The 18,330-nt window shown below is 34.3% G+C and overlaps 1 protein-coding gene across 1 annotated transcript in view; it reads right to left on the reverse strand.

The window, feature by feature from the left end:
- Positions 1-18,330, reverse strand: part of chm (CHM Rab escort protein) — a 122,749-nt gene that overhangs the window by 47,866 nt on the left and 56,553 nt on the right. Inside the window, exon 9 of the mRNA XM_056446654.1 lies at positions 15,482-15,559. Within this exon, the coding sequence (XP_056302629.1) occupies positions 15,482-15,559 (78 nt within the window). The remainder of the gene's footprint in view (positions 1-15,481; positions 15,560-18,330) is intronic.

Here is an 18,330-nt window from a genome sequence, read left to right on the forward strand (position 1 = left end):
TTGTTTTTTTTTTAAAATGTTAATGATATTGCAAAATATCATATTATTTTTGCTTAATATTAAGCATACACTAACTGGCCACTTTATTAGGTACACTTGTCTAACTGCTCGTTAATGTACATTTCTAATCAGCCAATCCCATGGCAGCAACTCAATGCATTTAGGTATGTAGACATGGTCAAGACGATCTGCTGCAGTTTAAACAAAGCATCAGAATGGGGGAAAAAGGTGATTTAAGTGGCTTTGAAAATGGCTTGGATGTTGGTGCCAGATGGGCTGGTCTGAGTATTTCAGAAACTGCTGATCTACTGGTATTTTTTCACACACAACCATCTCTAGGGTTTACGGAGAATGGTCAGAAAAAGAGAAAATATCCAGTGAGCGGCAGTTCTGTGGGCGCAAATATCCTGTTGATGCCAGAGGTCAGGGGGAATGGCCAGACTGGTTCGAGCTGATAGAAAGGCAACAGTAACTCAAATATCCACTCATTACAACTGAGGTATGCAGAAGAGCATCTCTGGACGCACAACACGTCCAACCTTGAGGCGGATGTGCTATAGCAGCAGAAGATCACACTGGGTGCCACTCCTGTCGGCTAAGAACAGGAAACTGAGGTTGCAATTCGCAAAGGCTCACCAAAACTGGACAATAGAAGATTGAAAAAAACATTGCCTGGTCTGAAGAGTCTCAATTTCTGCTGCGACATTTGGATGGTAAGGTCAGAATTTGGCATTAACAACATGAAAGCATGGACCCATCCTGCGTTATATCAACAGTTTAGGTTGCTGGTGGTGGTGTAATGGTGTGGGGAATGCCATGAAGGATTAAGGCAGTACTGAGGGCAAAAGGGGGTCCAACCAAGTACTAGTAAGGTGTACCTAATAAAGTGGCCGGTGACTGTATATGGTTCATGAAAACATTAATACATTTAATAGAAAATTTAATTAGATTTACATTTGATTGAACATTGATTGATCATTTTGGTAGCGTGTCAGTTCATCACTTGATATCGAAACATGAAATCTAACTTCTGGAGCAAAACCAGTTGTAAACCACTGGCTTATAGGCACATGTTTGACCTTTCCTCCTTTAATCTTTGCAACCAAGAGAAGAAAAAAAAAAGAGCGAGCGAGAGAGAAAAAGGAGGAACAGAGGAGAATCTGTTGGCTTGTTATGTCAAGAGTTATAAATGTGCTTTATAGGGCTCATTATCCAAACTAATGGGCTGGGGGTGACATCCTTGAAATGGACTTTCACAACACAATAAAGGGGCAAGAGAGCGTCTCCCTCCCCCGACGAAAAGTCAGGCCTGAAAATAATCCTCCTCCCCCCGACGCCCAGATTGACTGCAGGACAGATCTGTTTATGTAAATGAAGATTTATTTACTTGGAGGAACTAGCAGAGGAAGCGGAGGGTTTCCAATCAATCGTCGGCCAATGGGGTGAAAGAAAGCAATATGGGATACGTTTCGCAAACCTAACACACCTGGGGGCAACCGTAGTAGGGCGCTCACTTTCTCATATAAAGCTTCTACTGAAAAGCTACTTATTTACGTAAATGATTGCAGGAGACTTAGCGAAAGAATCTGGAGTGTGTAAACCTTTTTAGGCAAACGGACAAAGGTGGCTGGTCAATCGTATGTTGTAGGATCATTTCATTAGGGATAATTCAGGTCAATTGGCCTCAATTCACCCTGTGTGTTGAAAACTATATAGTTTAGTGTTATTCTGAGCATTTTTAAAAATTATTATTACGGCAAATTTAAACACTGCTGAATTATTCAGTTTTATATGAAGTACAGAAACTCCAGTAGTACACTAAAAATGTTTGTACAAAAAAATACAACAATACTACTACTATTAATGACAACAATACTACTACTACTAATATTAATAACAATAATAATAATTATTGGTATTATTGGGGGCTGCACGGTGGAACAGTGGGTAGCACGATCGCCCCACAGCAAGAAGATTGCTGGTTCGAGCATTTCTGTGTGGAGTTTGCATGTTCCACAAGTCCAAAGACATGCGGTACAGGTAAATTGAGTAAGCTAAATTGTCCATAGTGTATGAGTGTGAATGGATGTTTCCAGGTAATGGATTGAAGTTTGAAGGGTATCCACTGCATAAAACATATCCTGGATAAGTTGGCGGTTCACTCCACTGTGGCGACCCCAGATTAATAAAGGGACTAAGCCGAAAAGAAAATGAATGAATGAATGGTATTTTTTTTGTATTATAATAATTATTATTCTTATTACATAAAATTCAAATCATTACAAAATTCTATAATATCATATAATTAATTTTAAAATACCAGTGAAACAAAACAACATGGAAAAAAGAAAACTACAAAAAAAATAAAATTGCAGAATACTTATTTTTATTAAATAGTTGTGAAAAAATGAATGATCAAGATATGAAACAATGATAAAATCTGTACATTATTAACTAAAACTATTAAATATTACAAAACTATCAAAAATTATGCATTACATATAAAGAAAGTAGCAGACAAATAGAAGCCAATGAAGTTCTGTAGGTACCGCCACTGTAGGACTTTGTGTTGTTTGGCTTATTTTCCAGTCTTACTTTGACTTGCTGCCAAATATTTAATACTACTTCAATCTACATACTGGTCAAAAACTCCCAACTCAGGTTTTATGACAGCAAAAACAGATAGCTAATTTTTTTCTGAGGTATCGTGTTTTATATTGTGTATTAAAGAGTACAATGGCAAAAAAACATGATCTGTGGAAAGACTAAAACTGGAGATTTTAGTAGTTTTCAGAAATCATGATTTTAAATGCTGCAAATTTTTGAAACATAACACTTTTAAGAGATGGTGGCAATTTTCACAATCAAGAGATATAGTACTATATTACAACTCATTATCTGCATTAATGTTTTTTTCAGTGATTAAAGAGATTTTTATCTCTATTTATTTATCTTTATTTACTTTATTTTTTTTCTTTGCCATGATGACAGTAAATAATATTTGACAAATGTTTTTTTAAGACACTTATATACAGCTTAAAATGACATTTATATGCTTAACTAGGTTAATTAGGTTAACTAGGCAGGTTAGGATAATTAGGCAACTCATTGTATAACAGTGGTTTGTTCTGTAGACTATCGAAAAAAATATAGCTTAAATAGGCTAATAATTTTGACCTTAAAATGGATTTAAAAAAATTAAAAACTGCTTTTATTCTAGCCAAAATAAAATGAATAAGACTTTCACCAGAAGGAAAAATATTATCAGACATATTGTGAAAATTTTCTTGCTCTGTTAAACATCATTTGGGAAATATATAAAAAAGAAAACTAAATTCAAAGGGGGCTAATAATTCTAAACTGAAATAAATAAAAATAAATACATCATATTAACAATAGAAGTAATAATACAACTTAAATTTTATAGAAAAAAGTATTTTTATTAAAATATATTAATGATGATCTTAGAAGTGTAATTAAAAATCTAAACTATTCCACTCACTCTTGTGAAATACCCAGTCCTGGATTTATTTATTTATTTTTGGCAGCTTTGCAGTAAGGAATTTTATAAATAAGTGCATAAGTGTCTTCTGTCACTGTGCATAAACCACTGAAATAGTGCTAATGATTCCATTTCACTTGCAACCAAGGCCAGTGTCAGCTATGTAGATCATCATAAGTGTACATAAATCACCTTCATAAACCACGTCAGTAGCCTCTGAACCAATCAGCATGATAACCTTGCACTCAACGATGCATGCGTTAAAACACATTTGAATTTTATATACTACTCTGCAAATGTGGTTTTGTGTAGACTAAACAGATCATATGCTGAACGATGCCTTGATGGATAACACAAGCAAGAAGCTTATTTGTCTGGGTAAATATTGCATGAAATTGTCCGCCATTGTTTTAAATCAAAAAAAGAATCAGTGAACAGCAGAGCTGAACTACTGTAAATATTATTAAACTACTTCTCTAAACCAAATTTAATTAATTAATGAAAAATTTTATAAAGCATTGTAAAATTAAACTGAAAATATGTAAAGTAATGCTAAAATATAAATAAATACTATATAGCAAATAAATAATATTGATTATGCTGATATTATTTATAGCAATACCTCTGATATTAATTAAAAACCTTTAAATACTGTCTTCAATTCTCTATGTAGGTTTGTTTTAAGATGGCCGTATATAACACATCATTGCATATTACACGAATCTCTTGGTTTGCTTCAACCAAGTTCCACAGAAGATATCATCTTTTTAAATGTGTTTATTTTAGATTCCCCTCATAATTAAAGCATTTTTTTTGTTTCATTTATCTCCTTGTTTTCTCTTCGACATGCGCAACAGAATTACATTTTTGCTCCAAGAATTACAACAAAAAGTGGCCGTAGGTCATTTCAATGCAAAGCTCCTTTTGACTGGAACAATCTTCCTTCTTTTTTAGATCAATTGAGACATACTTTTCAGGAGTCTTTTCAGGACTTTTTTGGAGACAACTCATAAAGGTTATTAATATTTGTTCGTATTTAAATGTTTATCATTTATTTGTATATTTAATTGTTTGTACGTTTGATTGTATATTTTTGTTTGCTTAGGTTTTAGACTGTGGGAAGTGTTTCAGGTGAAATGTGCTGCTTGTTTTTTATTTGTTTTGTTAGTTGTATGTTTATTATAATGTGATGTATTCTGTTTGATTGATTTATGTACTTCTTAGGGACCCCCCTCGAAATGAGATCATCTCAAGGGGTTATCCCATGTTATAAATTCAATAAATAAAATAAAATAAATATAAATTATTTATATATATATATATATATATATATATATATATATATATATATATATATATATATATATATATATACACACACACAGTTTAAGTCAGAATTATTAGCCCCCTGTTTGTTTGTTTTTTGCCCAATTTCTGTTCAACGGAGAGATTTTTTCAACACATTTCTAAACATAATAGTTTTAATAACTCATCTCTAATAACTGATTTATTTTATCTTTGCCATGATGACAGTAAATAATGTTTGACTTGAGATTTTTCAAGACACTTCTATACAGCTTAAAATGACATTTAAAGGCTTAACTAGGTTAATTAGGTTAACTAGGCAGGTTAGGGTAATTAGGCAAGTTATTGTATAACGATGGTTTGTTCTGTAGACTATCAAAAAAAAAAAAAAATAGCTTAAAAGGGCTAATAATTTTGACCTTAAAATGTTTTTTAAAAAATTAAAAACTGCTTTTATTCTAGCCAAAACAAAACAAATAAGACTTTCCCCAGAAACAAAAAATCAGACATGCTGTGAAAATTTCCTTGCTCTGTTAAACATTATTTGAGAAATATAAAAAAACAAAAATAAAAAAAAAAATCTAGGATATCATACTTGTATATAAAATTTTTAAATGGCATTACCATATGTTCAAAAATACATAATAAAGTAGCAGAATGTTTATTTATTTAATAAATAAATATTTGGAGCTGCTGCCAGCATAAAAAAGATCTATGAAAAAAATGTTTAAACCAGTGCTGTTTTTGTTAACTAAAACTATTAAATATTACTAAACTAGCAATCTAAACCAATTACTTTAAATAAATGTTTTTTTTATTTTATTAAATAATCTAAACTTAAGAGTAAAAGCTAAAATATTCATTCATTCATTGTCTTTTCAGCTTAGTCCCTTTATTAATCTGGGGTTGCCACAGCGAAATGAACCACCAACTTATCCAGCATATGTTTTACGCAGCAGATGCCCTTCCAGCTGCAACCAATCTCTGGGAAACATCCATACACACTCATATACAATCATACACTAAGGACAATTTAGCCTACCCAATTCACCTATACCACATGTCTTTGGACTGTGGGGGAAACCGGAGCACCCGGAGGAAACCCACGCGAACACAGAGAGAACATGCAAACTCCACACAGAAACGCCAACTGACCCAGCCGAGGCTCAAACCAGCGACCTTCTTGCTGTGAGGTGACAACACTACCTACTGCGCCACTGTGTCGCCAAGCTAAAATATAAATAATGTAAAATCTGTGCCTACATGTAAAAATCTGTGACAGAATATGTTTATAAAATTGCTGTTACTGTTTACGAAAACTTAAACAATATTACATTATCAAATTGAACGCATTTAAGTAAATAAACATACAAACACCTTAATAAACTGCCAAATAAAAGCTACAATGTAAATAAACAATATAAGTAATTTGAAAATAATTGTGGCATTACCATAGAAAAATACATAATAATAATAATATATGTAATAATATATATATATATATATATATATATATATATATATATATATATATATATATATATATATATATATATATATATATATATATATATAAAAAGAAAAATATATATTAAATATGTTATAATATAATATATTATAATAAATTATTTAGATATTATAATATTTATTACTCATTTATTTATATATTATATTATTATACATATTTTATATATTTTTTTCTTACATTTATTTATTTATATTTATACATGTTTTCATCCATGCAAACTTTGCACGTAAAATGCTAAAAATGCTAAAAAAAAATTTGGAAATTCAAATGCACACAAATGTGATAAATTAATAATTTTTAATTAATAATAACTCCCTCCGATGATCGGTTCCTATATATCAAACTTAGACACATTATTACTCCATTCCATAAGTCATTTGACAACAGCATAAAGTAATTTGTCACATAAAAATGTGGCTTTCCCTGTAACTACAACTTCTATTTTAAGTAATATTTATTCCTGTAAAATAATTCTGACAAAAATGTTTGTGTTTTCGTGTCGGTAACAAACCAGACATCGATGGACAATCCTCAGCATGAAGTGGCATGTGGGATTTGAGGATTTGTAATCCTCTGCTGCATTATTAATCTGGCTCTACCCTTTTCAGCTTTATGTCTGTAATAAGAGCAGACATAGGGCGGTAATTTATGATGCCAGGGAAATTAAAATCATTGTTCAGCCTGCCAGACACCTTGCCAGCTATTTTTTTTTCACCTTCATGAAACTTTTTCCATGGATGATGTATGGCGCTAACCTCCAGCGCAGGGCTGACTACACACAGGTCACCGATGGTGGAGGGCATGGATGGTCCATGCTACACTCCGGGCGATGCTTTATAGACTGAGCCCAGGGTCTGATGGACACCGTGGTTTGGATCTCTGCCAGCTCTCACCCTTCAACCTCACCAGAGGTTCCTATACTTTACGGATGAACGAATTTGCCTTGAAACTTCCAAGTGCTCCGGTTATATTGGGGGTCTTATACTTGATGCCGTTGATGGCGACCAAGAAGAACTTATAGTAAATTATCAATTAAGGTCATTGTGGTTGTTTTTCGTATGCCATGATAAGTTAAGGAACACCTCTGACTGGGCCGTTCAAGTAGAACTGACAGCCGGAACAGCTTGAAGGCATCCTGGGACAGGTGTCACAAATCAAAACTGACCTTCGTAAAAACGACCTTTGAGAATATTGGGTGAACAAATTATAAATGTTATCTACCAGATTCATCACTGAACTAACTGTTACAAAGTCGGCATTAAGTGAAAATGCCTGAATGAAATCATCCCACTGATGAAACTTGTCTGTTTTGACCCAATTTTCACTGTTCAAAGTGCCATAGAAATAAAAGTAAGTTGACTTGGTTAAAGGTGCCACATAGAATGAAAAAATATGGATATGCCGAGGCATAGCTGAATAATATGAAACTGACATGACATGCCAAGAGGCTCAAATGCTTTTGCTTCCTAGTGAGATTACACCAATGATATTTTTTCCCTACTTTTATGTTTTTTTAAGCTTGCATTTAAGATATTATGTATGTGAGACTTGTTTTAAAAATGAGAGGAACAGAAAGAATAAAACAGGCAGCCATGAGACTCATAAGTTTACAGCTTGTCAGACCGTAAAATGCAAGATATACAGATTAAAAATTTAATAAGTGCCCCCGAAGAGACATAAGGTCTGTTTAAATGCATCTTTTGTTAGTGTAACAGGTAAATTATGAAATTTGCTCCAGAATGTTTGTTAAGAGGCAACCAACGCATGTAAACTGCTGAGTATGTGTTTAATACAAATGTATGCGTCATGTCATATCACTCAGCTCTTTCTGTGATTTCTTGTGAAAAATGCTAATACACTTTATAAAACTCATCTGTTTATGCAAAGGTATTACTGCCTGTGTTTTCATTTATGTTAAAGCTATAAAATACAACTCTAAATAAATCTGTGTCTGTCCCGTTTAGGTAGCCTATATTTGATTCACAACACATAAATCAGGAGTTGTAATGAAGGAACAGACTTAAGGACAATTTATAGTTCTGAGTCAGGTGCGCGCACATGGTCTGGCACCTCTCTAAAAATATAACTACACGTCATTGCAATGCATAGTGCAAGAGCTGTGATTGGTTAGCTTAGTGGTGGTGATAAGTGTGGGCGGGGCGAAGAGCCATGGGGTAAAGCGAGGCTTTTAACAACTAGAGTATTACACTTTGATTAAAGTTGTTGTTCCTTGAATAAGTGAGCTTGAGCTACTTTCTTATACCTTATTTCTGGGGGCAAAACACCAAAAGTTTCTATGTTTCCACAGAGGAACACAAACAGAATCCACAAGTATAAAAGCTATATGCAAGGTATGCGGCAATCACTCTACAATGATGTTGTCAAAAGTATTGAGTACTATGAAGAGTGGTGACCTTCACTGATGACCTTCACAGCCAATCACAATCATTTCTGTTGAGCAGATGAACACAATGGCCAATGAGCAGTGTTTCACAACATGTTTAACAGCGCTCAAATGTTAGCGGGAAATAAACGGTTTTAAAATTTTAGTACCGATTGGTACCGAACTCGATACTTTTGACAACACTACACAAAAGATACCTCAGGTGCCTACAGATAGCTCATTCGCTCCTAGCGTGAACCTCTTCTCCTCTTCAGTTGAAACAATCGCCATTTGACAAAAGCACAAGGCATCTACTACGTATGTTAACATATTTTTTAACAATATTTTGCATGTGCGTATTTTACAGTGCATCACACCATGTGTATACACACTTGGAGTATACAAAATGTTTACAAACAACAATCGTACATGATTTCTCACTCTGGCGTAATTTGAAAAATATTATTATTGTTACAGTTTGATTGACAGGCAACCTGGCCAATCATAACGCTGATATTCTGTGCCCTGTCACTGTCAGCCATTTTGTACCACAGACGTTAAAGTAAAGCATCATTAACACGAAAAATTGTCAGAATATGCTTGTATGAGACTTGCAACAAAGACAGCACCCAAAAAGGCTGGGCAATACGCTTATTTCATACAGCCGCCATTTTGTGCCCCCGATTTCAAAGTGCATATATGGTGTAAATATCACTTTAATATCATTCAGTTCAGTTTAATTTAAACAATTAAAAGCATATTAGACATTAAACAAAACCACAATCTCTTAAAGAGTTTTCTCCTAGGCTTCAGTTAATAGTACCAGGTAAACACCATATGGACTCTTCCCAGCTTCATGTAACTACGTGAGCGATAAAACTATGCAGTCATCTGTAGCACACCCTCATGTTGTCTGTAATAGTGTTGTCGCAGAACTGAAGTTTTAAAAACGCCCATTTCTTGCTAACATTTAAGTGCCGCTGATTTGCCGTAGTATTCACCAGTGCTCAACAGATATGGCTGTGATTGGCTGTGAAGGTCATCAGTTCACCGCACTTCACAGAGTACAAACACAGATACACAGACACAGGAACGTTTAAAGCTGCAAAGATCAGCGGATCGCTCGTCTGTGTTTGCACTTAGTAAACATCGGTGAAGTGCAGTGAACTGATGACCTCCACGGCCAATCACAGTCATTTCTGTTAAACACGGGTGAACACTACGGCAAATCAGCGGTGTTGCGTTCAACAGCGCTTAAATGTTAGTGGGAAATTGCCGTTTTTTTATTTCAGTAGCGAAATTCAGTATCGTGACAGGTCTAATATAGTAAAAGAATCAGTTCATTAACTTGAGTTTGATAAATGGCATCTAAAACGTGTTTTTAGGAAAGAAAACGTTAGCTAACTAGTGCCATTTCCCTTGACTTAGCTGAGAATGAGGTCTGATATGCCTTTTTATTTTGACTTTTCATTCAGAACAGACCTTCAGGTCACTCGGAACGAGGTGAAATGATAAATTTGTGTTGTTTTCTCTTTGTTGGTAAGATATACAGCCAGGTACACAACGTTCCTGTGCGATACTTCCAGGTTTCTTCCCACCGCAGCCTCGATTTCGCTTTTTTAAATGGCGGCCACTGGAAATCAGTCACTGGAAATCAACCTTTGGAAATAGATACATTTGTGTGAACAGCCTCAACATCAACTGTCAATCAATGCTGTCATTGCTGCTGAATGAACGTCTTGCAATGCAAGGACTCAAGACTGTTTCTGTTATCGGACCGGGACAGCTCGTATATATTTAAATTTATGGGGATTTGCCTTGTGACGTGGCAAAAAAAGTGCACCAGTTAACAACCCGAGGACAGTTAACAACCCGAGAAGATGACAGATGAAAGGAGTTAACTTAAACTGTGATTCCATATTTTAGAATTCGGAAAAAAAATATTTAGTGGCTAATTCGTATGAAATCGTACAATCTCATTCGTACAATTTAGTATGATTTGCTTATCCCCCAATGATGGTTGGGTTTAGGGGCGGGGTTGAGCGCCATGCCTCCTTTTTAAAATCGTACATTTTCGGACGACTGAACTCATACACATTCGTACAAATTAGCCACTAACCTGACAAAACGTAAAATAGTTGCGTTTCTGCATGAGATCAGGCAGGACATTTTTTTTTAAAATCTGCTCTATTAAAGGCTGAGGCAATAAATGCACTTTCATCATGATCCACAAAAAAATCTACTTTTAAATTAGATGAAATTAGTGTGGGCAGATTGTGATTTAAAATAGAATAATAGTTTAAAATTATTAAAACCACAATTTGTTTTTGTGAATTTATGCTACAAAAAAAAATAAATAAAAAAAAACACACCTGCACTAAACTAAAACATTCATATAGTAAATAAAAAGCCTAATTTACCAGCAGGACGCACCAAAAATAACAGTGTTTTTCAGTTTCTCATGCTGTAACTGTAGCAGGATTTTATTGATTTCATAAACTGCACCCCAATACTGACAGATTACATAAAGGCAAATTTTAGCATTTAACTATTGATTATCTATTCAATAATCATACAAAATTACAAAATCGAATATCTTGTAAAATAGCATTTAAGACATTTAAACTTAAATTTACATATTTTAAAACTGATTTATCAAATTTGAATACTTTTTAAGACCCAGTTTTGTCTTGTTCGAGAAGATGCAATCGTCTGTTGAACTGCATCCTAATCATCACAAATACTGCAGAAGACCTATTGGAACCCGCACAGACTCAACATTCTCACAAAAATCAGTCAAGTTTAGTGAAGGAAAAATCATGATTTGGGGTTACATTCAGTATGGGGGCGTGCGAGTGGATGGCAACAGCAACACCCTGAGGTATCAAGACATTTGTGCTGCTCATTACATTACAAACCACAGGAGAGGGCAAATTCTTCAGCAGGACAGTGCTCCTTCTCACAATTCAGTCTCCAGAGTAAAGCTCCTGAAAGCAAAGAAGGTCAAGGTGCTCTAGGATTGGCCAGCCCAGTCAACCAGACATGAACATTATTGAACAAGATGAAGTAAGATGAAGTAGGAGGCATTGAAGATGAATCCAAAAATCTTGATGAACTCTGGGAGTCCTGCAAGAACACTTTCTTTGTCATTCCAGATGACTTTATTAATAAGTTATTTGAGTCATTGCAGAGATGTATGGATGCAGTCCTCCAAGCTCATTGTAGTCATACACAATATTAATTATTTTTCTAATGCATCATGACTTTATATTCTATACTGTACATTATTTCTGTTAAGTGACAAGACTTTTGTCTAAGCAAAGTCAGACAATACTGTCCTGATTAAATAATTAAAAATCAAGGCATGATCATATTTTATTTTGGTTAAATAAGTGTAATCTAAAGGTCTTTGCCTTTCATATAAGCCACTTCTGATACCAAATGATCAACTAGAAGTCAAGTTATTATTTGTTGTTCCTAAAACTTGGATAGCCGACTTTTGTCAGGTAGTGTATGTCAGTCTAAAATCTTAATAGCAATTTTTGGTAAACAGCAGGGAAATTGTTCTAAACGGAGCGCTGATGCACCAACACGGTTTGCCACAATCCTAACAGTAATAAGCTAACGCTATCACACGTGTAAGTGTCCGTGCGCTAGATCCAGAGGAATCCAAGCCCCCCTGGGTCACTCACCTACAAGATGAAAGAAACTCAATATATATCGCCAAAGAGAAGGCCAAAGAATGAGAAAGGAATAAAGAGAGAAGAGGAGAAAAAAAAACTAGATCTAACCTAGTTTATGACAACAATCCACCTTTGAAACTCATTAAAGGCCTTTCTGGTGGGGCCTGACGCACATTATCAGCACAGATTAATCAAGGGAGACGGGAGATGAACTCTCATTTTTTAAGAGGCAGCAACAGAGGGCTTTTTTGTCTTCAGATGAAAATCAATTAGTGGAGGTAAGGCCACGAGGAAAAAGCGGCATCACTCATCGCCGGCCCAAGTGGCAGAGTCTGTGATTTGTCTTCCGAGCTCGGCTGCTTAAGGGGGGCTGGTACCGCTGTCTCCCTGAAAATTAATTTCATATCTATATTCCGAATACCCCCCCTACTCCCCCATTCACTCATGTGCGCCATCTCTTGGCCTTGTTTTTAAGCACCCTGTACACAAATGAGGTCTGATCAGCCTTGGGATACTCCAGTGATGTGAATCAACCAGAGAAGGAAGTAAATCTACTTTTCTAATTGAATTCAATGTTTTACGAGTTGAAAGTTGTTGTTTTTTAAATATATATCAGCGCTTCGCACAGGTTTGCAATATACTTGCGGTGGTCCGTGGATTGACACACCATTTACCTACTGTATATCACAAAAATAGTTAACTATAGATTATTCAATGTGGTAATGTCATTGGCCCATGAACATTTGTTGCTTGTTGTCAAACTATTTCATATCAGTAACAAGAGGCGATTCAATCATAACATAATGTTATAACAGCTATCGTAACATTGTTTATCAATATGTTGAACTTTTTGGACTCTCAGAAGCTATGGAAGTTTAAAATGTAAAACAGGAAATATGTCAGGACCATTGTTATTGTTTACATCCCTCAAAATGGTCAATATGTGACAAATAAAATATAATTTAATTTTAAACAATAATTACATTATGACATTGTTATAACCTGCACGGTTTCTTTTCAATGGGTTAAAGTAAAAATATTATTGAAATAAGAAAGAAATCGACTATTTTTCTTACTTTTATGGTATTTAGGAGCCATGTACACCCACTGACAGGTGAAATCTGCTTCTCTCGCTCTCAAGTTCAAAGCAAACTTGAAAGCCAAAGCATTTTAGATATGTACAATATATGTAACACATTGACATTATTAGATTAATACAATATACAGCTAATGAGAAAATAACCGAAAAAGGAATAAAAGCAGACAATATCTCTAAGAAAATTATAATAATTACAAGATCAAAATGTGTAGATTTAAATAGGGCAAATGCGTTGAACCATTACTAATGGTGTATATATATATATATATATATATATATATATATATATATATATATATATATATATATATATATATATATATATATATATATATATATATATATATTGCAGCCAGTTTAGACTAGTCATTTCATCCTTTCAAAGTATATAATAATTTTTTTCTGAGTTGTTTACATTAAAGAATGAATTATTACTATTATTATATTTTTAAAAACTTTATTTCTAGGATTTTTTTATAATTTATATATACACACACGCACGCACGCACGCACACACACAAAAACACACACAAACACACTCACAAACACACAAACATTCCCAACACTAAAAAGAATGAATTATTTAATGTTTTTCTTCTCACTTTCGCAATTGAGCGTGCACTGTAAACTGCGAAGCTTAGCAAAAGTAGGCTTAAATAAAAAAGTAATGCAAAAACACATACAACTTTTGAAAGCAAAAGCAGAATTCCAGCCATTATAAGAAATTTAGAAACCCCGACCAGACAAACATTTTAAATCTCAAAATGGAGCATCTCTGTGGGTCTACAGAGCACGTTATAATGTCTGTAAAGGCATTGACAGATCACACGCACACAGGGTAGCGAAACGGGTAAATGAGAGAAGATTTCCCACTACATAATCAATCACAGATGTTTGGTTATATTAGGGTTAGTACAAAAAACAAGTGTTATAATAACAGTAAAAAAAGTCACTAAATATATTTGGGTGGGCATTAATATACCTGAGTGGCCCACCCAAATAAAGTCTATGAGTGGGAAGTCTATTTTTAACCCAATTTCAGTAGATTTTTTTTCACAAATTTCAAAACATTAGAATTTTATTAACTAATTTATAATATCTGATTTATTTTATCTTTGCCATGATGACAGTAAATAATATTTGACTAGATATTTTTCTATACAGCTAGTCAAAATGGTTTGCTCTGTAGACTATGGAAATAAAATACTGCTTAAGAGGGCTAATAATACTGACCTTAAAATAGTCTTCAATATTTGTAACCTGTTTTTATTCATCAGTGCATAGCAAATTGGCCAGTGTACATTTTACACCACAGGTGTTGAATTTGACACTTTTCTGGTTCCAGGTGACCAGGTTACACTTTCAAACGTGTTGAATATATATACCTCGGCAGTGTAAAATATTTTACACTTGGAATGTTAAAATGCACACCACATTAAACATTTTAACACCTGCAGGGCAAATTGTCCAGTGTACATATCACTCCAGAGGTGTTATATAGATTACATTCTTTTCTGGTGTATGAGTTACACTTTAAAAAGTGTTGAATATATACACTTAAGCAGAGTAAATCCTTTTACACTAAGTGTGCAAAAACTGTATACTAGATTAAATACTCTATGACCACTGCCGGGTTATATTTAGCATAAATATATATATTGTTTAACTGATATGAGTAAAAGTTAACATTTTCCTCACATGAAACTCACAAAGAAAAGTGTATATTTGATTGTTTTAACACCCAGGAAAATAAATAAATAAATAACAGTAATAATCAATCATAATAATGATAAATAATAATAATAATCAATAATAATAATAACCAATCATAATAATAAAATGTCAACAAAATATTTTCTGCTGCCTTACTAAAATGAGTGCTTCAGCGTTTAATTTAACCCACATCAGCGTTAAAAACAGTATATGTACACTTGGATTTTAACACTATAACACTACAGGGGCTTACACATTCACTACTTACTTGTTGGACTCCTTATCCACAACCAGGCATTGCACCGAGTGTCGCAGACAATAAATTCCTCCAAATACGGCACACATTCTGCAGAGAGAAAGAAAAAAAAAAAAAAGCAACACCTTAGACACACTTGCATTTACATAACATCCAAGAGTGCTAAACACCCGTAATTTTATCTGATGGCTTGACATTAAGAGGGCTGATCACACCTTTTCCGTATGAAAAGGACAAAATCCAATTCATTTGACAAGGCAAAAATGTCACCAAGATCTTACAATGTGTTAACTTCACAAGTAAGCCTTTTTGTCATGTAGTCTTGGGATTTTGTGGTGATAAAGTATAGCAGTGCAATCGAATTATAAACACAAGGACAGATTGTTTTAATTTTAAGCCCAAAAGCAAACTTGAATATAAAGACAACAGCCAACACTATAAATTACACTAAACTAGAAGTTTTCGCTCGTTAACTTTAGCTCATTTTTACTTACTATGAACTAACAGAACCCCCACCCCCAATATTAATATCAGTTATGTTCATTTTATTATCCATTAATCATAGAAAAATTACTGTACCACAGACTCTTTTATTAAAATAGATATGATACCAAAATTTTGACTTTGATCCAATAACTAAATTAAATTTCACGATAATAATAATTCCTTATATTTATATAGTGCTTTTCTGGGCACTCAAAGCGCTTTACACATTGGGGAAACGATATTAGATTGATACTACACCATTTATTTTCCTTTTAAAATGTTATTTATTAATAAACACTCAGTGTTTGCTTTGAGATGAAACAGAGTAGAACCATTTTTATAAGTAAAGCAAATATAGAAATAAAAACTAATTTCGACAGCAATCCAGCTAAGCCGTTTTAATATAAATAAAATAGCTGCAGCTTTGTTTAAAAAAACTACAGAAAAAAGTGCGCACAACTTTTTGGTCTGGTTCTCTTCATATAATTACATATTGATGTAATATATGATGAGACATGCATTGAAAATGATGTGATATGCATTTTTAGCTGTCCATGATGTCATCTACTAATAAAAATGGGTATTCGTTAATTCAATTCAATTCATCTTTATTTCTATAGTGCTTTTACAATGTAAATTGTGTTAAAGCAGCTTGACAGATGTTCTAGTAAACTGAAAATCTGTCAGTCCAGTTTTCAGAGTTGAAGTTCAGTTCAGCTCAGTGTGGTTTCACTGTTGAAAGTCCAAACACTGAAGGGCAAATCCATCGATGCATAGCTAAATAACACAATTAGAGTTTGAATCAAGTAAAGAGCAAGTAAGATATGTTGGAATTTTCACTTTTGGGTGAACTATCCCTTAATAAACATATTCATTTCGTTTATGTTTCTTAGGGAAGTATGAGATAACCTTTATAAACATATTTTTTAATTTGTTCATACTATCAGAACCATTAGCCACCAACTTGTATAACACACAATAAGGCCAGAGGTTAGGTATGACCACATTAAAGGTACGCCACATTAAAATGTCCAAAGACAGATGGTGAGATGGAAAGAGACTCATTTTCTGCTCACTCCAAGCTCCAAAAAAAAAAAAATAAAAAAAAAATAAAAAAAAAAAAAAAAAAAAACTTCTGGCCTTGTCTGCTCAGATTAATATAGAGACATGGCATCTTAATAAAGTGCAAAGATAAAAAAAAAAGAGAGTCTAAATCTGCCAGCAATCATCTGGGCCCATCTCCTGTCCTCTACAGAAGCCCATAGAGGCAGCGGGGAAGCCCTTTGATGTCATTAACCCTAACTGACAGACGTTTAAGCTGATATTACTCTAATTAACTGCCCGCTGTCGGCCGCAATGATGCAGTCGGGCAGAGTGCGTGGGCACTGCCTTTCCCTTTCCAGGCCCCAGCACTCGCCCTGGCGACATCACTCGCCATCATGGCTAAATTAACAGTTGTGAAAATCCAGTACCCCCACAAGCCCCTGCTCTTTATAGCCTCTAAATGGCATTTCAGTTCCTATCAAGACGGGAATCAGGGGACGTGATTTTTTAATACGGTAGCAAAACAATGGAGGCCATTAATAGCCCGACGCCATGACAGCGCGCTCACCGATGATTTATGAGTTTGTGTATAATTTGATTATGCTATTAATTCCACTGATTACAGCTGCAGCGAGTGTGGAGAAGGTCACATCCAAAATAAATCTTCGACAACTCCCTCTTTCTCGTCACCTAACACTACAGCCCCCCCTCTTTTACCCCGCCGACATCCCCACAAAACAACTGCCTCCAACTAGTTATTTCTGTAATTAAAAAGTAATGTAACAAGAAGCACAAACAAGCTTCGGGCTCTAATGGCAACATCACGGTAAAGCTTCAAATAAATTGAACGGAGACTTGTAAGGACGGAAGCTTTTTTTCACGCCGCAGGAATTGCAATGGTGTGATATCCGAACGTTTTTTTTATTTTTTTTTAGAGATAACAGGTTAAGATAGCTATAGGCTGCAATCCATAACAAATTTCGCTTTGCAAGTTAAAACGCTCTATTTTGTGTTAATGATATCGATCTGTAAAGGGATGTTAAGGTAAGTTAAAAAATAAAAAAGGTCATTCTTAAAACTATTCGGTAGTAAGGACAGGATTAAATGTGTTGGAAAAACATACTATAGTTTAGGAGCTCAGTAATCTCAATGAGTCCAACAAAGTACTGTGGACCAACCCAAGAGCACACAATGAAAATCAATGCAAATCACAACAGAAAACGCAGACAATTTTATAGTAATATCTTTTGAAAAACAATTCACAAACACGCCAATCTGATATCACCAAGTAGGACATGTTCCTGGATTACCATCTCCAGGATCCTGGAGCA

Source organism: Danio aesculapii, chromosome 21 (assembly GCF_903798145.1).
Source record: "Danio aesculapii chromosome 21, fDanAes4.1, whole genome shotgun sequence".
Taxonomy (NCBI): Eukaryota; Metazoa; Chordata; class Actinopteri; order Cypriniformes; family Danionidae; genus Danio; species Danio aesculapii.